This window comes from Stegostoma tigrinum, chromosome 24 (assembly GCF_030684315.1).
Source record: "Stegostoma tigrinum isolate sSteTig4 chromosome 24, sSteTig4.hap1, whole genome shotgun sequence".
Taxonomy (NCBI): Eukaryota; Metazoa; Chordata; class Chondrichthyes; order Orectolobiformes; family Stegostomatidae; genus Stegostoma; species Stegostoma tigrinum.
Genome location: NC_081377.1, coordinates 47,101,917 through 47,118,298, shown reverse-complemented (window position 1 = coordinate 47,118,298; position 16,382 = coordinate 47,101,917). Strand labels below are relative to the sequence as shown.

Sequence of the window (16,382 nt, the reverse complement as noted above, 5' to 3'; positions counted from 1 at the left end):
TTCTGTAATTTATTCTGTAATCCAAGATGGTGCCGTGACGTGGTGTCATTATCTGCTTTTCACTGTACCTAGGCACAAGTGACAATATTAAATAAATCTATGAAAACACATTCAAGATTTAATTATTGCTACAAAGCTCTATGTACTGTTAACTGCTGGAACCTGTAAGTAGAGTATTTAGAGTACATTTAAAGTACTGCATACAGTTCTGGTTGCCACATTACCAAAAGGGAGAGGGTGCAGAGGAGGATCACCAGGATGTTGCCTGATATGGAGGGCACTAGCTATGAAGAGAGGTTGAGTAGATTAGGATTATTTTCATTAGAAAGACAAAGATTGAGGGGGGACCTGATTGAGGTCTACAAAATCATGTGGGGTATAGACAGGGTGGACAGCAAGAAGCTTTTTCCCAAAGTGGGGGACTCAATTACCAGGGGTCATGAGTTCAAAGTGAGAGGAGGAAAGTTTAAGGGAGATGTGTGTGGGAAGTTCTTTACACGGAGGGTGGTGTGTGCCTGGAACGCGTTGCCAGCGGAGGTGGTAGACGCAGACACGTTAGCGTCTTTTAAGATATATCTGGGCAGGTACATGGATGGGCAGGGAGCAAATGGACACAGACCCTTAGAAAATAAATGACAGGTTTAGACAATGGATTTCGATTGGTGCAGGCTTGGAGGGCCGAAGGGCCTGTTCCTGTGCTGTAATTTTCTTTGTTCTTTGTCTAGAGGATATTCTCTTCTGTGTTTACTTTAATAATCCTACAACATGCAGCCACTGCTGTTTTCTGCATCGTTTGTGATTCACCATAATTGGGCTCTTGTGCAGTGGTAGTGACCCTATCTCTGAGCCCAAGAGTTCTGGGTTCAAGTTCCACTTGCTCCAAAGATGAATAATTACATCCCTGAACAGTTTGATTTTAAAAAAAGATTCACTGGTATTTACTGATCTTCCTCATGATGTTATCATAAAAGCTGCCAGATTCTCACACCTGAGCAATCACCTGTGTTGTGTTCTTGTGGCTCCTCTTAGTTTCCTGACTGGTATTATCTTTGACCCAGAGAATCAATCTTTGGTGAATTCAGATTCATCTCAATGTTGAACTTAAGCATAATCTGAATACATCATGAAATAATCAAAATAACGCTGCCAAAAACCTACCTCTAACAGTCGATTTATTGAGAATCTTGGTAAAACTGCGAAGCCAAGTAATTCAGTACTTTCTGTGGTATTGACTAAAGCTGAAAATTGTGCTATTATTTAAGAAAGGCTGCAGGAAAATGCCTGAGAACTACAGGCTGGTGAGCCTAATGCCTGTGGTGGGTAATTGGGGTTAGAGGCCATTCTGAGACAGAATCTACAGGCATTTGGAGAGGCAAGCATTCATTTGGAATAGTCAGCATGGCTTTGTGCATGGGAAATTACATCTCAGAAATTTCATCAAGATTTTTGAAGGGGTAACTAAGAAAGTAGGTGTGGGCAGTGTGGTTGATGTTGTCTACATGAGCTTTAGCAAGGCCTATGACAAGGCTCCACACAACAGGTTGTTGATTAGGGTTATATCTTACAGGGTCCAGGGAGAGCTAGCCAATTGGATACATAACTAGCTTGAAGTTAGAAGCCAGCAGGTAGTGATAGAGGGTTGTTCTTCAAACTGGAGACCTGTGACCAGCAGTGTGCTACAAGGATTGGTGCTGAGTCCACTGTTATTTGTTATGTATTTAATGATTTGGATGAGAATTTAGGAGGTATGGTTAATAAATTTGTGGATGCCACCATATGGTAGTGGTATAGTGGACAGTGAAGAAGGTTATCTAGGAACACGGTGAGCTCTTGATCAACTGGGCTGAGGAATGCCAGATGGAGTTTAATTTAGATAAATACAAGGTGTTGGTTTTTGGTAAGGCAAACCAGGGCAGGACTGACACAGTCAATGTTAGGGCCTCAGGGAAGAGTTATAGAACAAAGATATCTTGGGGTACAGGTTTATAGTTCCTTGAAAATAGAATCACAGGTAGACAGGGCCGTGAAGAAGCTTTCAGTATGCTTGCTTTCATTGGTCAGTGCATTGAGTATCAGAGTTGGGATATCTTGTTGCAGCTGTACAAGATGTTGGTGAGGCCACATTTGGTATACTGTGTGCTGTTCTGCTTGCCCTACTACAGAAAGGATATTATTAAACTAGAAGGAGCACAGAAAAGATTTATGAGGAAACTATCTGAACTGGAAGGTTTGTGTTATAAGGAGAGGCTGGCTAGTCTGGGACTTCTTTCCCGGAGCATAGGCGACTGAGCGGTGACCTTACAGAGGTCTATAAAATCATGAGAGGCATAGATAAGGTAGGTAGCAAACAACTTTTCCCCAGGGTAGGGGAGTCTAAAACTAGACAGCATGGGTTTAAGGTAAGAGGGAGAGACACAAAAGAGTGCACGGGACAATTTGGGATGATCTTTTTGAGCGTCTGGAACAGTCCACCAGTGGTAGCGATGGAGGTGAGTACCAGTTTGTCATTTAAGTAACATTTGGACAGGCAGATGGATGGGACAGTCATGGAGGGGCATGGACCAAATGTAGGTAAATAAAACTAGTTTAAATTGTGAAAACTGGGCACCATGGGCATGTTGGGCCAATGGACCAGTTTCCAGGCTGTAAACCTCCATGACTGTATGAAATCTGAAATCAGTAGTTCTGGCAGCATTGGGCGAGAGAGAAACAGAGTTAATGTTTTGTGTCTAGTTTAAGTTTTCTTCTCTGTGTTTGTTTCTGAGGTATTGGTTGCTTTTGCGCACCTTAATGTATAAACAAGGGAAATGAGTTTTGTTTCAAAGATACATTTAACTTTGTCAAGCAAACAAGCAACAGATTGAACTTACTTTGGGTTTTGAGATATTATTTTAATTGATTCTTTCAAATTCTGTTCTGAATTCATGTTGCACTGTAGTTTATTGATTGCAAATTAACAATTTGCACTTGTATACTGCTTTTAACATAAAAACTGATTGGTGATTCTCCAACCACAGGAAAAAGGCTAATTCCTCATCATGTGGAACAGCACCTCCCTGTCCAACCTGTCACACCTGCTCAAGGAAAGCTTTCAGCTGATTCGGCATTGGCTCACTTAATGAAATTAATCCTTGTTGCAAATATAAATTGTGTTGTTAAAAAAAAATGTAGTCATGGGGTCATTCATTCTTTTTACAAGGTTTGAAAGCAACCACAGTGGGGAGATTTCACTAACAATCAATAAATAGGATTTCATTTGTCCAGTTAGACATTGTTAACACACCATTTAAAATGTGTAATCATCCCCTGACCTTTCTCGCCTGGGAGAGAAGTAGAGAGCAGTGATAGGTTGTTCTTGGCAGTATTATTTGATTACGCTAAGAGACTGCTTCCATGAGACATGATCTTTTTGCCACAAAGACAAGAGCTTGTAGGGACTGATCTCATCCATTATATGCTTCATTCCAGCATTGACAAGGCTGAATTGTTTCACAGTGGTAGTCAAACCAGAAGATGAGGATGTGGCATGTGGTAATGGAAAAAAAAAACAACGTAATGGTTGAAAGATGGTGGGGAACTCCTAGTATTCAAGAAGGTGTAAACTTAATGCACTGACTATACGCCCACATCTCAGTGAGTATTAAAGTCGGTGAAAATTGAGAACAGCAACCTCCACGGACTTTTACACACATCCAAAATTATGATTCAGCATTTAATTTTAGCCCTCTACGTTTACCTTTGACACAGAGAGGAGGCGATGCCTGGTGATATCATCACTGGACTGTTAATCCAGAGACCCACGTAATGTTCTGGAGACCCAGGTTTGAAATTACAACATATGGTGGAATTTGAATTCAGAGTCCATCGATGATGATGAATCCATTATCGATTGTCAAAAAAAACCCCATCTGGTTCACTAATGTCCTTCAGGGAAGGAAACTGCCATCCTTACCTGGTTTGGCCTACATGTGACTCCAGACCCACAGCAATGTGGTTGGTGCTTAACTGCCCTCTGAGCAATTAGGGATGGACAATAAATACCAGCCTGGCCAGTGATGCCCTCATCCTGTGACTGAATTAAAAAAGAATAAATAAAGATATAGCAAGATGATGCAATTCAGAATGTACAATGATTACACAGAATCAAGCATGGTTCCTTTCTTAATGAGAATTTAAGTATCTCAGAAATGGAGTTAATTCCCATCTGTAAAGAGTCATAAACTTTTTAAAATTCTTTCATGGATTTGCATATCCCTAATTAGCCTTTGCTAGGCTATTTCTGAGGGCAGCAAAAGTCACCCACATTTCTGCAGGCCTGGAGTCACATGTAGGTCACACTGGCAAGGATGACACATCTCCTTCCTTAGAGGGTGTTAATGAATCAAAGCAGAAATTGCTGCTGAAACTGATCAAGAGTCACCAAACTCAAAATTTTAACCCTGTTTCTTTCTTGCAGAGATACTGCCAGACCTGCTGAGTTTCTCCAGCAAATCCTGTTTCTCTTTCAGATTTTAAGCACTGTCAGTTCTTTACGTTGCTGAACCAACTGGGTTTTCATGTCAAAACATGTTGGTTACTGAAGCCAACATTTCAATTCCTAAATTTTAGAAATGTAATTGATTTGAAGTGCCAGCAGCTGCTTGTGTGGGATTTGTACACACAACACCAGAGAATTAGCCTCAGGATTATTTGTTTAGTAACATAGAACATAGAACATTACAGCACAGTACAGGCCCTTCGGCCCTCGATGTTGTGCCGGCCTGTCATACCGATCTCAAGCCCATCTAACCTACACTATTCCATGTACGTCCATATGCTTGTCCAATGATGACTTAAATGTACCTAAAGTTGGCGAATCTACTACTTCTACTAGTAACATCACTTTTAACGACCTTACTACAGGGTGAGGCAAAAAATGCATTGTGAAATAAATAATGCTTGATTTTCTTCCTTATATAGGATTAACAATGTGTTCGTACTGCACTACAGAAACCTCATAACGTGTGAGCAGATTGCAAGAGTTATTTTGGTCATGACATCAAATATTTATTTTTAACACCACTTGGAGAAAGGATAATGAAATGTGAGGCTGGATGAACACAGCAGGCCCAGCAGCATCTCAGGAGCACAACAGCTGACGTTTCGGGCCTAGACCCTTCATCAGAGAGGGGGATGGGGTGAGGGTTCTGGAATAAATAGGGAGAGAGGGGGAGGCGGACCGAAGATGGAGAGAAAAGAAGATAGGTGGAGAGGGGAGTATAGGTGGGGAGGTAGGGAGGGGATAGGTCAGTCCAGGGAAGACGGACAGGTCAAGGAAGTGGGATGAGGTTAGTAGGTAGGAGATGGAGGTGCGGCTTGGGGTGGGAGGAAGGGATGGGTGAGAGGAAGAACAGGTTAGGGAGGCAGAGACAGGCTGGACTGGTTTTGGGATGCAGTGGGGGGTGGGGAAGAGCTGGGCTGGTTGTGTGATGCAGTGGGGGGAGGGGACGAACTGGGCTGGTTTAGGGATGCGGTGGGGGAAAGGGAGATTTTGAAGCTGGTGAAGTCCACATTGATACCATTGGGCTGCAGGGTTCCCAAGCGGAATATGAGTTGCTGTTCCTGCAACCTTCAGGTGGCATCCTTGTGGCACTGCAGGAGGCCCATGATGGACATGTCATCTGAAGAATGGGAGGGGGAGTTAAAATGGTTCACGACTGGGAGGTGCAGTTGTTTATTGCGAACCGAGCAATCTCTGATGTGCTTCATTGATAATGGGAACTGCAGATGCTGGAGAATCCAAGATAACAAAGTGTGGAGCTGATGAACACAGCAGGCCAAGCAGCATCCCAGGAGCACAAAAGCTGACGTTTCAGGCCTAGACCTTTCATCACTCATTCATGGGTGACAGGAAGGGTCTGTCAGGCCTGCTCCAGTTTCTGATCTATTTCATGGATCTCCGTGTGGGTTTCCAGGAGCAAGGAGATCACAGACACAGAGACTGAATGCACTGAGTGAAGAGCAGCTAGTATTAAAGGGAGACAGTGGCTGCTCTTTAGAAAGATTGGAGGGTTACGTTTCCACAGGATAGTGCCATGCGTTCTCATTGCTCTAATATGGAGATATTTTCAGAGATTGCAATGCAATCCCTAATTTTGATTCAAGCCAGAGGGTTTCTTGTTAATATTCTTTCTTAAATCAAGTCACTAGGGTATTAAAACACAAGCCCCAAATCTAACCTAAGGGAGATACAGGTACCAGTTATAATCAACGATAATTTTCAAGATGAAACAAATGCCATTTTGCTGGCAGATCTGCTGAATGTAATTTCTAGTGGAGACGGATTGCTTGTATACATTGTGTCCCCAATGGAATAATTTGCTTTAGCCGACATGAAGCCATTCCAAGGAAGGTCACTCGACCTGAAACGTTAGCTCTGATTTCTCTCCACAGATGCTACCAGATCTGCTGAGCTTTTCCAGCAATTTCTGTTTTCAGATTTCTCTCAGTTTTCACTTAGCTTTATTACTTTCAGTTCAACAGGCCTGTCCAAGGCACTTTTTTTTATCCATTCACAAATCTTTATTCCACTTTCAAAGTAAATTTTATCTGACTGAAAATCAATCTTTCAGATATTTCAAATGCCTAGCTTGTCAGGAGTAGCTTACAGGCACAGTTGCAGAGATTAGAAATAAAACTACTTCTTAAATGAAGGAAAATCCCCTCTTACTTCTTAAACTTTACAAAATGTTCACAGGAAACTTTAGAGATTTCAAGGGTCTCATAAAACTTTTAACTTTCCCCTGCTAGATAGGAAAATTTTAAGTGAATATTTTTTCAGTGATGTGAACAGAAAATTCTCAGTAGTAGAATGAGAAACAGAGCTCACATTTCACTAGTTGATCAAAAGTTATTGAACTCAAATACTAAGACTCATACATTGTTGAGAGGTGATCTCATTCAAACCTGCAAAATATTTAGAGGGATGGACACAGCCAATTCAGGGAAGATGATTCCCCAATGAGACTAGAACCATCGGGAACAATTTCCAAATAAGGGAGACACCACTTAGGTCCAAGATGAGTAGAAATCATTTTATTCCAATGGTTTGAACCTTTGGAATTCTGTAACACTCCAAAATTATGGCAGCTCAGTCTTTGCTTCTGCTTAAGGTAGAGATTGACAGAGCTCTGATTACTTATTCAGAACTGCCCAGAAAGGGGGTAAGAGAGATTGCTTTTGGAACCTCCATACTGCGGGATCTCCCATCACTGCGACTTAACTCCTTTTTCACATACTCAGCTACTATCATTGGAGTAAATATATATTAACACTTCCCTCATGCCTTTAACCCCATCTCTGATTTAAACTTTTTGCATTATCTAAACATCATCTCATTCCCCCCTCCCTCTCCCACCTCCCAAAGTGATAGGGAAGTTTTCTTGATAAGAAAGGTCTGTGGGATGTTTTCACCAATCTCCCTGAAGATTTATAGAATTTCGTTTGAGTTTGAGGAGGGAATGTGTGTTCTAGACCTCTCCTCCAAGGGACTTTGTTCCTGGTCTCTGTCATTATTGTCATAGCTTCCTCAAGCTCAGGCATACAGATCATCCAACCAGTACAGACAAGATGGATCAAATGGCCTTTAACCACACTGTACAATTCTGTGACATTTTAGATCAAGAAGGTTGATGCATAAGGAGAATTCTTAAAAATAAATACTGTTACTGAATACTGTTTATATATACTAAAGAGAAGAAAGGCCTAGGCCCGATGCAGCAGCCTTCCTGCTCCTCTGATGCTGCTTGGCCTGCTGTGTTCATCCAGCTCTACATCATGTTATCCCATACTGCAGGCTGGGACTCACTGCCATCTGCTCTCATAATCCTCCTCCCTTCACTTCCCCCCACTCCCTTCCTGACTAAGCTGCAGCGAAGTACGTAAGTTTTGAGCCAAAGCTAAAGCAATGAAGAACAATTCTATCAGTTTGCAAGGATTTCTGATATTTCTTAATAACCTTGGCTGCAGTTTGGCTGGGGTGGAGACAGGTCTATCCATCAGGCAGCCAGGTTTCTGTCCAATTCAGGGATGAGGCCTTACACAGTGGAGGTGTATTATAAATGGTTAACTATATATTTTACTGCTCACTGCTGGAGTATAGCATCGGTGAAGTCAGATCATATAGATCTGGGAGTTGAAGGCAGAAGGTTTGAATGGAGTATGGCTGAACCATGTCCCTGTAAATTGTTAATAAATGTTCACTATTTTTCCACATCCTGGCTGCCAGTCCTCCTCTGTCAAAGACAAAAAAAGGGCAGCCTCCCCTCTCCTCGGGTGAGCAATCCTGACCACGCACAACCAGTTAATGATAACATGTCATCTGTAGCCGTGCCAACCACTACCAGCTAATGGTGAGGGAGGGGGCTGCCATCAATCTTCCTTTCTACTCCTTTAAAACGGGACATTAATTAAATTACATCGCCCCTTGTGGACACTGTAGCAAAAACATAGCCAAACGGTCAATGGAAAACTAACATGGAAACTCCTCAAAATCAATATAATGTTGCGGAGGGTGATAATTCACACCAGCCCCTAATCTTTCCAACAGCACATGCACCTCAGCTCTTTTAAAGAGAACATTAATCGTCAGAAAGCCCCAAACCCTCCTTTTTATACTGAGTCTAAATACCTGCTAAATTAGTGGTACAGGACGCATCATGAGAGAGACTTAACAAGAGGCACTTGCCCTACACAAGATGCAGCTCAACAGATGTTAGCAATTGGTAGAAGTTACATTGACAAGTGAAGCATAATTACAATGACTATCAGGAGCTGGAGACACAACATCTCACCTCGAGAGCTGTGTGACTTTGTCAGATTGAGTGGAGCCCAACATTGTCTCCAAAGTTAACCTTCACAAGACCATACCTTATAGAACAGTCTGAATTGACCATTCTCATGGCACAATGTGCCTCTGGTTGGGAGACCAGACCTCCAAGTTTCCCAGTGCAGGCCTGAAATGTAAAGGTGGGAGGGCTGGTCCCTCTGCCCTCCTATCCTGGCGCTCACACTCTTCCTCTAGAAGGATAAAGCCATCATTTCAACACTCCTCATCCAAGAAGGAACTTTCTGGAAATAATTGAGATTTAGGATCTCAGGTTCATGGATTTGATCAATCCTAAACCTCTCAATAGAAACATTTTAGTACAGTTTAAATGTAATGCCAAACAATGTTATTTTGTACAATTTCCAAAGGTTTTATTAACAATTTAAGTTTATCGATGCCTATAGAAACTGTACGTTTGAAAAATAAGTATCAGCAATACAAGAGTATACAAGTAATTTTACAGAAGGTGGCAGTTTGTTTCGGTGTGCAAGTGAAAAGGAAGAAAACTTATTTCTGACATCAATACAAAACACACCACTCACCAGGCTTTGTAAATTTATATTTTCATTATCTATTAGTCCATACGTTGACACAATGATAGAAAATAGACAGAGGTTTTCATTGTTCCCCCGGAGACAAAACAAATCCATCAAAATATTTGAATCAGTACAGGGCAATTAAACAAGGAGGATTTTATTAAACTGTCTTCAGATCTTCATCCATTCAATGATATTATAGCTGATCTGTGCTATAACTCCATACAGTCACCAACACCTCCCATCCCTTAACCCATTTGACAAAAATCCATCAATCAGAGCCTTAAAATCAAGAATAGATCTAGCCGGAAATAGTGATCTATTTCGTCTCAGAGAAAAGAGATGAAATGTGCGTAAGTTAGAGCTGTTGAGAAGGATGGGGCCCTCCTGCCACCTTTTCAATGCATTTCTCTTCTCTCCAAAGAAAGCATTCTAATTTTCCATTATATACCAGGACAACCTCTTCACAACTCTCTAATATCAGCTGACTCTCATCTTGTCTCAAACCAACTGATGCAGAAATCTCTGGTCTGTAGACGTCTTGTGTTACCTCTAGACTGGACACTTTCAATGCACACTTAGCAAAGTCCAAAATTCTGTTCTTAGAAAACCTGAAGTCCTCCAAAATTCTGCTGCTCCTATCTTAATTCACACCAAGTCCAATCACCATCAGCCCTGTGTTCACTGATCCACATTGGCTCCCAGCTAAGCAGTGTCTTGATTTTAAAATTCTCATCCTTATTTTCAAATCCCTCGAGGTCTCACCCCTCCCTATCCTCATTCTCCTCTGGCCTACAATCCTGAGATATCTCAAATTCTTATTTCTTGGTAACGATTAATTTAAACATTCCATTATGTGACTGTGCCTTCAGCTGCCTGGAACCCAAACTCTGGTACCATCCTTGTGTAAACCTCATTGTCACACTTCTCTGCTTCAAGAGGCTCCTTCAGCCCACCTTTTTGTTCATACTTTTGGCCACCTGTGCTAATGTCCCTATATGTCTTAGTGTGAAATTGATTTATAATGCTCCATGGAAGTGTTCTGGAGTGTTTTGTCAAGTTATAAATTATAGGTGACACATAAAAACAGGCTGCTGTTTTGAAAGATCCAGCGGACCACCTGGACTTAGTCTCCCTTTCACAAAATGATAATTTCTCAATGCAGATGGATTCCAACTGATTTCCAGGATCAGGCACAGAACGATCAAACAAATCCATCTTTGTTCCCCCCCTCGCCTTTGGATTGAAGGGACCACGATCCATCACAACACCAGCATATGGTGAGATTGTGTCAAACAGTATAGAATTTGGGATTTCCCACCTCCCTCTGTGGTTATTGATTAGCACTGGGCAGTCCCTGTTGCTAGCACAGTCATTAGAGGAAGTGAAACCAATGAATGAAGTTTATTCACAGCTGAATATTTCAGACAAGAGCCTGAAAAGTAAAGTTTAAGCAAGTGATGTCCACTGCAACTGTATCCTGTGACCTTCCCACGTGGGCCTCAGTCTGAATTCAATCCATTAGCTGGCAACAGTACCCACAATGCAGTTGCTTTAAACAACTATATTAAACTAAGGACCATGATGAAAATATTAATAACAGCATCTCGGAAATGTTAAACAGTGTGCAGAATCCGTGAGAATAACCCTGTTTAAAGAATGCCTATTTCCTCCTTGCCTATCGTGACAAGTATTGCCACACCATTGATTTTGACATGGCTATCCTGATTCAAACTGCTAAAGAGTGTAACAATACACAGCATAACTTAATTTGTTTTCTAAAGAACGATGACATGTAAACATTTTTGTCACCTGGTGGATGCAGTTTCAGGAATCTCAGTAACTGGGAGGGATAAGTGAGAACTCTCCCTCTCCCATCCTTTATTGAGTGATAAAGATGATGGACTCTGGTGAATGTTATGGATAAAGGGTAGGCTTCATTGCTGGTGTCCTTTTTCTCTCATTACCAGGGAGAGGGGAAAGGGAGTGAAGCAATTATCATGTGTGAAGGTACGATGGTGGAAACACTTTGATTTGAAGACAGTTTGAAGTTTGTGCCTTGCAAATTATTGAAAACATTTACTTTTTTGTTGTCCCACTTAAAAAAATATGAATATGCACTTGACAATGAAAGGAAGACATGCCTATGAGGCATAAAGCATTTGCCACAAAAGGTCAAAGGATTTCAAATTTCAAATTAGTGTTAGAAACTTTACAGAAAGGCCAACTATAGAATGTTCATTATTCAGCTCCTTGGCTGCAGGCTAGACACAAAGGAGGGTATTAAATATGGAAAAGATTTTCTGAAGAAAATGAGTTTGTCCATTGAAACATTGCTTTATGGAATATATGAAAGGTTAAATGATTGTAAATTTTTCTCAGTCAAGTATCTATAAAAGAATTGAACTGCTAAAATGCTGCATACATAATACAAACCATACATAATATAATCAAGCAACATTTGATGCCTTTGGCTTAAACGAAACACATTTCCAGTAAGTAAAGTGGCAACTGTATCCTTGTGATCTTCCCACATGGCCCTAAATCCAAATTCAATCCATTAGATGACCGGGTTAAAGGTGTCATTCTGAAATGGCGTTTTGCCAGCTGCAGCAGCCTATCCTTTCCATAAGTACAGGCCCAGACCAGCCTTCTGTTCAATTATTCATCATTGAAGACAAATTGGAAATCTCACCAGAATGTAAAGAAATAGGACAGGCCAGTTGGCCCGCTTGGTCAATCGAGAAGACCATTGACAATCTGACTGCAGTGTCAACTTCACTTTCCCCGCAGTCAACTTCACTTTCCCTGTCTCCAATAGCTCTGACTTCCCTACTCAATCAAAAATCTGTCCACTCAGTCTTCAATGTATTCATTTACTCGATGTCCACTGCTGTTGAGACAGTGAATTTCCAAGATTAATGACCCTCAGAGAATAAAATGTACAGTTCAAATGGGAGAATATCTTATTCTGAAACTGTGCTCCCAAATTCTAGACTCTCCTCCAAAAGGGAAATGGGCTTTCAGCCCCTGCCCTGTCAAAGTCCCCTCAGATTCCTACACATTCAATAAGATCATCTGTCATTTCTCTTAACTGTAATTGGAACGAGCCCATCTCATTCAACCTTGTCTCAAAACACAAATGCTCCATTCCAGGAGTTAACCTAGTGAATCTCATCTGAGCTTGCAAGTGTATCCCCTCTTTAAATAACAGCAAAACTGCACACTGCTGTGGGTCCCACCTCACCGGTATAGCTGCAAAAAGACTTCCCTACTTTTAAGATCCAGCCCCCTTGCAATAAGCACTACAATCGATTTGCTTTCCTAATTACTTGCTGAGACAGAATGCTAACTTTTTATGATTCATGTGCAAGGACACCCAGCTCCCTCTGTACTTCAGCAGTCTGCAGTTTCTCTCCACTCTAATACATTTCTGTTGCTCCCACCAAAGTTGACAAGCTCAAATTTTTCCATGCAACTGTCTGTGGAGTCTGGGTATTCTCCCTGTATCCGTGTGGGCTTCCTCCAAGTACTCGAGCTTCCACCCACTGTCCAGGGACATGGAGGTTAGATGGATTGGCCATGGTAAATTGTCCGTAGTGTCTAAGATGTGCAGGCTAGGTGGATGAGCCATGGGAAATACAGAGTTATGGAAAAGGGTGGGGTGTTTGTCTGGGAGGGATGCTCTTCAGGGGTCAGTGTGAACTCAATGGGCCGAATGGCTTCCACACTGTAGGGATTCTATGTTATTGTTCTTTCTGTGCACTTGGCTGATCTGTAACCTTTTGAACTGGATCCTTCAGTGCAACACCTTTACCCGAGAGGGCAGAGATTCCTGGCTCCACTCACTAATTCTCAACTTCAATTTTCTATATTATTCCTGTGTTCCCTTGCATTGGTTATAATTTCTGAAAAGTTTACGACATGTATCAAAAAGAACAATTCTCTATTTATTACATTCTGCGAGAATCTTGTGCCTAAAATATGTGTTTGCAAACAATTTCCACTTTTTAAGTTTGGAAAGCATTGTATCCTCATCGTTAATTTGCTAGAACAAATGCAGGGGATTACAGTGGTGCGTTCTCTCCAACAATGGTCAGAAACAGGTTTCTCTCAATGAGTCATCACACCGTCAGGTCCTGCTTGATGCTGTGCTGCCTGGAAATGACTGTCTAGGGTCAGATGACTTCCTCTGGGGGCAACAGTAAAAACCAGAGAGTGAGCTAACCTCTCGTGTCATTTCTCACACCTAGTCACCACTTTCAAAGGGAAGAAATCTACTGTGTTAAAGTTACACTTTACTGTGCTAAAACAGATCACTTTTCTGAAGGGTCTAGACACAAAACGTCAGCTTTCCTGCTTGGCCTGCTGTGTTCATTCAGCTCTACGCCTTGTTATCTCACATCCCTGTTTTTGTTGTTTCTATCAATGTATAATCATCTACTTAACAAAAGGAAGTACATACAGAAATTTAAACAAACTATTGCTCAAAAAAAGGGACCAGAATCCAGTTAGTTTTCTTTGTCCAGCCTTGCAAATATTGTGAAACTTTTAAAAATTCATTCACAGGATGAGTGCATCGCTGGCTTGGCAGCATTTATAGCCTATTTCTAATTTCCCTGTGGACTGTTCATAGTCAACCACATTGCTGTGGGTCTGGAGTCACATGTAGATCAGACTGGGTGGGGGTGGCAGTTTCCTTCCCTAAAGGACATGACTGAACTAGATTGCTTTTTCTCCCCCCTGACACTTGACACTGGGTTCATGGTCATCAATAGATACTTAATTCCAGATTTTGTTTTATTGAAATGAATTTCGACCATCTGCCATGGCAGGATTTTAATCTGGGCGGCCAGAACTGTCCATGTCTCTGGGTTAACAGGCCAGCAGTAAACTAGAAACTTGGAAACTAGGAGTTGGTCATTCAATCCTTTGAGCATGCTCTGCCATTCAATTATGGTCATAGCTGCCCACCCTAATTCTCCTAAAATCCAGTCTTAACTGCATCAGCCTCTCTGCATACATCAGTCCTGCCACCCCAAGAACATTCTTTCTCTGATAAGGAAACTAAAACTGCACACAATACTCCAGGGATAACACAGTGTGGAGCTGGATGAACAGTAGGCCAAGCAGCATCAGAGGAGCAGAAAGGCTGATGTTTCAGGCCTAGACCCTTCTTCAGACCTGGTCTCACCAAGGCCTAGTACAATTGTAGCAAGACATTGCTACTCCTGTACTCAAATTCTCTCACTACGAAGCCCAACAGAGAACTTAGCTCCTTTATTACCTGCTGCTCCTGATGCTTACCACTAGCAACTGGTGCACAAGGACACCCACATCTCATTGCACCTCCCACTTTCCCAATCTACTAGCATTCAGGGGTTAATCTGCTTTTTTATTGCTATGACTTAAGTGGTAACCTTACACTTATCCACTTTATACTTAATCTGCTATGCATTTACCTAACTCATAATTTGCCCAAATCACACTGAAGCATCTTTGTATCCCTCTTGTGATACACACTTTCACCTAGCTTTGTGCTGTCTGCAAACTTGGAGATTTAACATTTAGTTCCCTCATCCAAATAATTAATATATAGATTGTGAACAGCTGGGTTGAAGCACCAATCCCTGCAGTACCCCACTAATCATCAGCTCAGAAAAATGAAAAACTTCACTCAGAAAATTGACCCATTTATTCCTACTCTGATTCCTGTCTGCTGACCAGTTCTCTTTCTACGTCACTGTCCTCAATCCCATGTACTTTGAATTTTAAATAAATTGTAAACTATTTTTCCAGCTTTGTTTTTTCTGAAAGAAATTGGTCTTTTGCTAGATGCTCAACTGTGATATGGACTGCATGACAATGAGAAAATTGGCAATGATCAACTGGGGAGAGGACAAAAATCAGCTGGTATCCCCTGTCTGTTGTCCCAGAATATCTACTTTCTATGCATCTGTAAAGTAGTGAAACAAGCATTACAGTATCCATCACATTTTGCATTCCCAAAGTGCACACAGTCCCGAGTTCTACAAGGATTTCTTTTTGACTCCAGGTGCTGTTGATCTGATGATGAGAAAGTGCCAATCCGAGAGGACTGCAAACAACCACCATCACTGCTGTTGCTGCTCATCACTAGCTCCACCTCAAAGAGTTTGTTGGTCGTTCTGTTAGATAATCCCTGAACATTCGATGCGTTATAATTGAGACACTTCGGCACCACAGGGCTCTGCAATGACAACATTTAGTTTAGCCAACTCCATTTAAAAGTAAGAGTTTTTACAGATTTTGTTGTTTGTTCCATTGCTTTCACAGATTGTAAATCAAGCACAGGGTACCACATGAGAACTCAGCTCGTACATTTGCCATTTGCATGTTCAGCTGAAATTTCAGAGCCAAACCTTTTGTCAGTGACAGCAATACAGTGCATTGTCTCAACATTTTACCATTCCTACTGCATGGTTATATTCCAATGTCTCAGACAATCTTTTATTATGTTCTTTCTATTTACCTTTTTTGAGATGTGTAGTTAAGGAGCTGGAGATGTTATGTGATAAAGTTCCCTTTTTAATTAATCCATGGGACATGGGTGTGACTGGCTAGTCCATTAATTATTGCCCATCCCTAGTTATCCTCGAGAAGGAAATTGTGAGCTGCTTCTTGAACAGCATCAGTCCTTGGGGTGTAGAACATCCACAGAACGACATTTTCCAATATCTACCCTTATACTGGGAATAACAGCAATCAGTTCAGTTCATAAATGTAAACAGGGCTGCTGAAATGTGCCAGTCATGGAGAGTTCAAATCTCACCTTGTGCTAAAAACAATCTGGAAATTGGAAGCTAACAATCAGAAAAAGGTGACAAAGAGGCCCCAGGCAATCTTAAAAATAGTAACTGGCTTACTGACATCCGTTCAGCTAACCAGTCTGGCGAGTCCAGTTTCGTACTGTGCGACTGACCCCTAACCGCCCTCTGCAG

General features: G+C 41.6%; 1 protein-coding gene across 1 annotated transcript in view; it reads right to left on the bottom strand.

The window, feature by feature from the left end:
- Positions 1-9,268: 9,268 nt before the first annotated feature.
- LOC125464913 (tumor necrosis factor alpha-induced protein 3-like) overlaps positions 9,269-16,382 on the bottom strand; it is a 48,933-nt gene continuing 41,819 nt past the window's right edge. The window contains exon 8 of the mRNA XM_048557801.2: positions 9,269-15,631. Within this exon, the coding sequence (XP_048413758.1) occupies positions 15,344-15,631 (288 nt within the window). The 3' untranslated portion in view covers positions 9,269-15,343. The remainder of the gene's footprint in view (positions 15,632-16,382) is intronic.